This window comes from Engraulis encrasicolus, chromosome 21, assembly GCF_034702125.1.
Source record: "Engraulis encrasicolus isolate BLACKSEA-1 chromosome 21, IST_EnEncr_1.0, whole genome shotgun sequence".
Lineage (NCBI taxonomy): Eukaryota > Metazoa > Chordata > Actinopteri > Clupeiformes > Engraulidae > Engraulis > Engraulis encrasicolus.
This window is the reverse complement of record NC_085877.1, coordinates 3,308,309-3,314,886: the sequence shown is the minus strand read 5'-3', so window position 1 is coordinate 3,314,886 and position 6,578 is coordinate 3,308,309. Positions and strand designations below refer to the sequence as shown.

Here is a 6,578-nt window from a genome sequence, read left to right as displayed (position 1 = left end):
ACACACTCTCGTGGTCACAGCTCAAACACGCACGCACGCACGCACGCACGCACACACGCACACACAAAGGCTTATGCAAACACATTTGTGCCTACAGCCAGACACACACTCAACCACATGGACAACTAAACACATAAGAAAAGGGGAAAAAAAAGCTTACTCAAAGACACATTCATGCATGCAGTCACGCAGTCACACACACACACACACACACACAATGAAAGAGGGAGGGACGTGTTGCTGTGTGGGAGGGAGGAAGAGGAAGGTGTATAGTGCACAGTAGACTATGGTTTGACCTACTGAAACTACATACCTCATATCATACATATCTCAAATTATGAAGACGTGTAGGCCACATGCAAATTTGAATTACAACCAGAATTACTAGGTCATAATAATGCACAAGGTACCCATTTTGAGTAATATATGTAGCTAGCCAATGCAGGATTTATGTAGGAAACATAAGACTTTTTCAGAATAACCAATGACTGAGGTTAATTTAGCACTTCGTCACTTCCCTGGGTCTGCTAACTTGGAGCAAATGATAAAACTTCCAAAAAGAGTGAGACAAAACCTTGCGTCTGGCTCCTCCATTTTACAGAGGTCTACCTAATTTTCAACATGCCTGGATGCCTGGACAAACACTATTACTATTGCGTGTTACAGTACTGTAAGTAAGCTTTTAAAGAGTCATTAGAGAATGGACCTGTTGTGCACTGCAAATGTTAATCAAACTTCTCATGGTGGCAGGGTGCAGAGCCAAACCATAGGAAGTAGAAACCAGATGAGGCAAAACATCCCTAATTTGTGCACAATGGTGATCCACAGCTGGGCAGTTAGAGGAAGCAGCAAGGATACCAGGGGATACTCACAGACCCGTGACTCTAGGTGGCTTGAGTCACCTAGAAAAATAAATGCTGTTGTCACAACAGACCAGATTTCGGTTGCCCCTTTGGACCGTGACACCCACCCAGGCGCATTAGTAAACCCACACCACAGCAGCGACGTTATTAGTCTAACAGCCACGCGCTAATTTAAAGCAAATTAAGTGTGAGGCCAATTTAAAAGTGTAATGAGACCTTGAGGGATCAGATTCGGTGGCATGGCATTCATTGTTTTCACTGAAATGTGTCTGGGTGCATCATCACGTTCCGGGGACATTAAAAAGCCATTCTTTGTTTAAGGGACTTTTAAAAAACAAACAAAAAAACTTTTAAACTTGTGTCAGCCATAGCCCAAAGAAGAAAACACAATTGGTCAAAACTGTAGTAAAAGTTTTTATTTTTTTCTCAAGTCAAAAACAAACGCAACAAATAGATACAGAGAATGAAGTAAATCAGATTGATTTCTATACAGTGGCAATTTCTTTTTCTTAATTTAAATCCTCCTGACCTCCCATCCCATCCCCGCAAAAAAAAAAAAGAAAACCCTGTCCAGTCTTCAAACTCAGAACTCCGGAGAACCCTGTCTCTCCAGCAGACCCATTCACACACACACACACACACACACACACACACACACACACACACACACACACACACACACACACACACACACACACACACTCTCACTCAACTCTTTCACTCTAGAACTCCCACCCTGGCAACCCTTCTCTGAGACACACACGCATGAGACACGGCAACCGCGACTGGACATCACGATGAAAACAGCCAAATGGCCTAAAGGCAAGCCGGGCCTAGTAGAGGGAGGTATGATCCTCCCGATTTGACCCAGCCGCACACACACACATACACATTACAAACAGGGAGACGCCTTGGAGAAACCATCTGTAACTTAAGGCTTTGGAAACTGAATCTTTGACGTTGGTGCTGTTTGAAGTTCAGGCAGACCTGATGGTACCTTTTACGGGGCTTTCCTCATGCACTAGTCACCTCACCTCACAGCTATCCAAGACTGGCCCACACAGTCAGGCTAAGGTCACAGACACCAACTGTGGAAACTTGGAACAGTCAAGACAGGGTAGGTGCTGTACCAAAAGAAAAAAGCAAGTGGTCCAAGGGAATTCCAGCAAATTTGGGGAATTAATCCTGGTTTCCACACCAATGGTAGACCAAAAAAAAAACTCTCCAATATTCTCCCACCAATCTAGTGAAACACTCCTGCCAGAAATAACATATTTTACCACCCTTCCCACGCAAAAACATCCCAGTGACCTCCGTCCCTGTATACATGGACCTTGGTAATTACAAAAAGATTGACCAATGATTTGTCGGAAGACCAGGTGCAACGATCTGACGAGGGAAGAGGCGCAGAGAGTTTGTGAATGGATGGATTTAATGGGTGGTTAAAATGGCAGGGCTAGATCTGCACTGCTCAAGGCCACTTTGATTTTTTTTTTCCATCTCCACAAAGGGGGAAAAAAGTCACTGAAAACATACATAATTCCTCAGAAGGATCAAATTCTGAAAAGTACAAAAAGTGCTATTATTGGGCAAGGCGTCTATCCTTCATAAGAAACATCGACGTGTCGTGCCACCATCAGTTTGCCTATTTCAGACAGGCTAATAAGCCCCACGAGCGTCCTTCACCCAAAAAACTGAGGTGGTGAGATGGAAAACACTCCTTTCTTCAAACTGTAAAGGGAATTCATAGCTTCAGATCAATCGTTTCGCTATAGTAAAAGCAGTAATTAGTTAAGCAGTGAATAGATTTTTTTGGAAGGTTTTAAAGAAATGGGGTGGATCACTTGGGCCAACTCTATTTCCATCTTCATCAACTATATACACCTGACACCTCTTCCCTACAGCCCATATATCACATCCAAGCCATACCTAGCTGGGAGGGTGTAATTCAAAAGAAATTCAGTAAATTTCTAAATTCACACAGATGAGTATTTTTTTTCCACTGGTCGTAAATACACTGAATATTGTTTTTTTTCCCCTTGAAAAACAAAAATAAAATTTGTACAATTGAACTGTTGCTATAGCAAGAGGGAATGAGAGATATTGAACCAATGATCTTGACTTGGATCAATTCTGGTGTATGGTTCACATGCAAAATAAAAACTCATAGTTTGAAAGCTTGAGAACCAAAATTCTAACTACCCATTTTTCATGGGGGAAAAGACTAAAATAAAAACAAAACAGAATTTTTTTTTAACACCAAACAAACCTTCCTTGAATTCAGGAAACATGGTGGTTGTTGGGTCATTTCGTTTTTTTTTGTGTCCTTTTTTAATTTGTTCTGGCTGTACAGTGGCCAAGAGTATTGAGACACAGAGGTGCTGGTGAGACGGTTACAGGTATAAGGCTTGCATCCTCTGGGGTGGAGAGAGGTCGGTAAGGGAGGAGAGAGGGATAATCACCAAATGTAGTGTTAGGTTTGATTTTAAAACAGATCACCATTTCCTCAACCAAAGATGTTCGATAATGCACACTACCTTATTAAAGAAAAATAAAGAAAAAAACCTGTCATTCACTGCTGACTCCATTCAGACTGATTTTTTTATCATAAGATACAAGATTAAACTCTTGAATCACTTTAAAGTAAACTAATTCCTAACCAGATCAAACACTTTTGGATGAAGACGATATTCCTTTCTCTACCAATCTGATCTCTTCCCTCATCAAACTGGACACATCATATCAAACCATCGGAATCTTCGTAGCTGATCTGGCAACCCAAACCTGGCAACAATATTTACAGAACAAATGAGGAAAACGAGAGTCTATGAAGATACGTTCTTGAATAAAATATGTTATTAAAAAGATCTTTGCTCTCCGCTAACTCCACTAAGGATAATTCTAAAGCAGACAAAAATAGAACATAAACCGTTCGAATCTTCAAAGCTCTGCAGATAAATACAATCCTCCATTTGCAGTTTTTTTTCACAAGCTTTTGGCAATACTTAAGCTCTCCTGTTTACATCCAACACTGAATATCAGAGAAAGAAATGTGAGGTGAAGGGGGAAGGCGGGTGGGATTATTTCAATGTGTTTACCACACAATTTGCTTCCTTTCTCTCCATCATTCTGGGGTTTACAATTACCCTGGGGTAACAGCCACCAGAAAATTAAATTCAAAACAAAACAAAAAAGAAATGAAACAAGTGTCTATTTTTAAAAGGCAGCCACTGTCTGGCCAATAGTTCAAGTCTATGAAATACAATAGCAGTGTACAGAAGTGTGAGCCCCAGCAGAAAAGGGGAAGAGGCTGAACAAGTGGTCCAAGAGGTCAAAACAGAAAAACAAAATGGGGAAAAAAAAAAAAAAAAATTCTCATTTGTGGGACCCCAAGGTCCTCCTACACCTCTCTGAACCACCCCTCTTTCCTCCTCCTCCTGTATCACCACACCCCTCCCCCCACCACCGCTTCCTCTCCCATAGTACCAGTCCTCTGTCAGTCAGCCGCCCCAGGGTCCGGGGGCCAATCGCTGGGGCAGGGAGAGGAGTCACATGGGCTGTTATCCTCCAATAGGCTTCAGTTGTTCTCCTCGTCGCTGTCGTCAGGGCTGATGGCAGGACTGGTGAGGCTGTAGGTTGGGGAGGTGGGGCTGTAGCCGGGAGAGGTGGGGCTGTAGGTGGAGCCCTTGGGGCTAGTGGGCGAGTAGGTAGGGGAGGTGGGAGAGTACTTGGGAGAGGTCGGGGAGTAGGTGGGGGACGTGGGGGAGTACTTGGGGCTGGTGGGGGTGTAGGTGGGGGACGTAGGGGAGTAAGTAGGCGAGGTGGGGCTGTACTTGGGGGTGGTGGGGGAGTACGTCGGGGAGGTGGGGCTGTACTTGGGCGATGTCGGGGAGTACTTTGGTGACGTAGGGGAGTACTTGGGGGAGGTGGGGGTGTACTCCGGAGAGCTGGGGCTGTACGAGGGAGAGGTCGGGGTGTACTTGGGGGAGGTGGGGGAGTAAGACGGGGAGCTGGGGCTGTAGGAGGGGGAGCTCGGGGTGTAGGTGGGAGACTGCGGGGTGTAGCGCGGGCTGGAGGGAGAGTAGCTCGGGGAGGTGGGGGAGTAGGAGGGCGAGGTGGGGGAGTAGCTGGGGCTCGTCGGGGTGTAGTTGGGCGACGTGGGCGAGTAGCTGGGAGAGGTGGGCGAGTAGGACGGGGACGTGGGGGAGTAGGAGGGCGACGTCGGGGTGTAGTTGGGGGATGTGGGGCTGTAGCTGGGGGATGTCGGCGAATAGGAGGGCGAGGTCGGACTGTACGACGGGGACGTCGGCGAATAAGACGGAGAGGTGGGCGAGTAGCTGGGAGAGGTGGGCGAATAGGACGGGGAGGTGGGGCTGTAACTCGGGGACGTCGGGCTGTAGCTGGGTGACGTGGGGCTGTAGCTGGGCGAGGTGGGCGAATAGGAGGGCGAGGTGGGGGAGTAGGACGGGGACGTGGGGGAGTAGGAGGGAGACGTCGGGGAGTAGCTGGGAGACGTGGGCGAATAGGACGGGGAGGTGGGGGAGTAGGATGGAGAGGTTGGGGAGTAGGAGGGGGAGGTGGGGCTGTAGTTGGGGCTGGTGGGGGAGTAGGAGGGCGAGGTGGGGGAATAGGAGGGGGACGTCGGGGAGTAGCCAGGGCTCTGGGGCGTGTAGCCACCGGGGGAGCGGGGCTCGTAGGCAGGGGACGTGGGAGAGTAATTTGGAGACATGGCGCCACCTTAAGGACAAACAAGGAAACAAAAGTTACACTCCAGCAACCGTATGGTCACAAACAACAAGAGACGACCTTACATTTCCAATGCTGTAATTGAGGATATTGTCCTTCAAATTTTGATTTTACTAAATAAGCCCTAACAAGTTGGTCATTAATAAATTGGTCATTAACAATGTTTCATCTAAAATAATCTGCTCATTAACAATGCTAATTAACAATGATCTTCACAACTTGTAGTCTTCCCTCATAAAATTTACTAAACAGAATATTAACCAGTGTGGGACATTTTTTCACAAGACTGCGTGCTGTACATACTTGGTGAGGGGATGTACGGGCTGGCGGGCCCTGGGGATCCGGGAGAGCCGGGCGTGGGGGACCAGGCCGGGGAGTATCCCGGGGAGAAGCCACTGGCGTCGGACGCCGCGCTGGGAGAGAAGCCGGCGGCTCCAGGAGTCATTCCACTTCCTGGAGACGCAGAGTGGTGAAGACGAGGTCAGTAAAAAGTCACATTATAATTTCTTTGTAATTTATTGTGTTGCATTTTACCTTTTCTATTTGCCTGTAAAACACTTTACTCCAACTTTTGTGGTAATGAAATGTACTATTATTAAATGAAGAGGTAGAAGAGTGCCCTGTGAAATTGAAGCTGTATGTGTGTGTGTGTGTGTGTGTGTATGTGTGTGTATGTGTGTGTGTGTGTGTACTCACCCACGCTGGGTGACCATGCCCCGTAGGCAGGGGTGGCTCCCATGTTCCAGGGGGTCATGGCTGGAGACATGGCGCTCATCGGGCTCGGGGCAGAACCATAGAACATGCCCGTCGCTATGAGAGAAGAGCAAAGGAAGCATCCGGTTACACACATTCTTCAAAGATCAATTTTGTGTACATTTATATCTGCATGTATTTTCTTATACATTTCTAATGTAAATGTTATTACATTTAATAACATAACAAAAGTATTACCTTTTTTTGGTTGACTTT

At 46.4% G+C, this 6,578-nt stretch overlaps 1 protein-coding gene across 1 annotated transcript in view; it reads right to left on the bottom strand.

Moving 5' to 3' along the window:
* Positions 1–1,264: 1,264 nt before the first annotated feature.
* Positions 1,265–6,578, bottom strand: part of polr2a (RNA polymerase II subunit A) — a 28,752-nt gene continuing 23,438 nt past the window's right edge. Inside the window, exons 27-29 of the mRNA XM_063187150.1 lie at positions 6,306–6,419; positions 5,913–6,062; positions 1,265–5,600 (exon numbers count right to left, since the gene is read on the bottom strand). Coding sequence (XP_063043220.1) covers positions 4,441–5,600; positions 5,913–6,062; positions 6,306–6,419 — 1,424 coding nt within the window. The 3' untranslated portion in view covers positions 1,265–4,440. The remainder of the gene's footprint in view (positions 5,601–5,912; positions 6,063–6,305; positions 6,420–6,578) is intronic.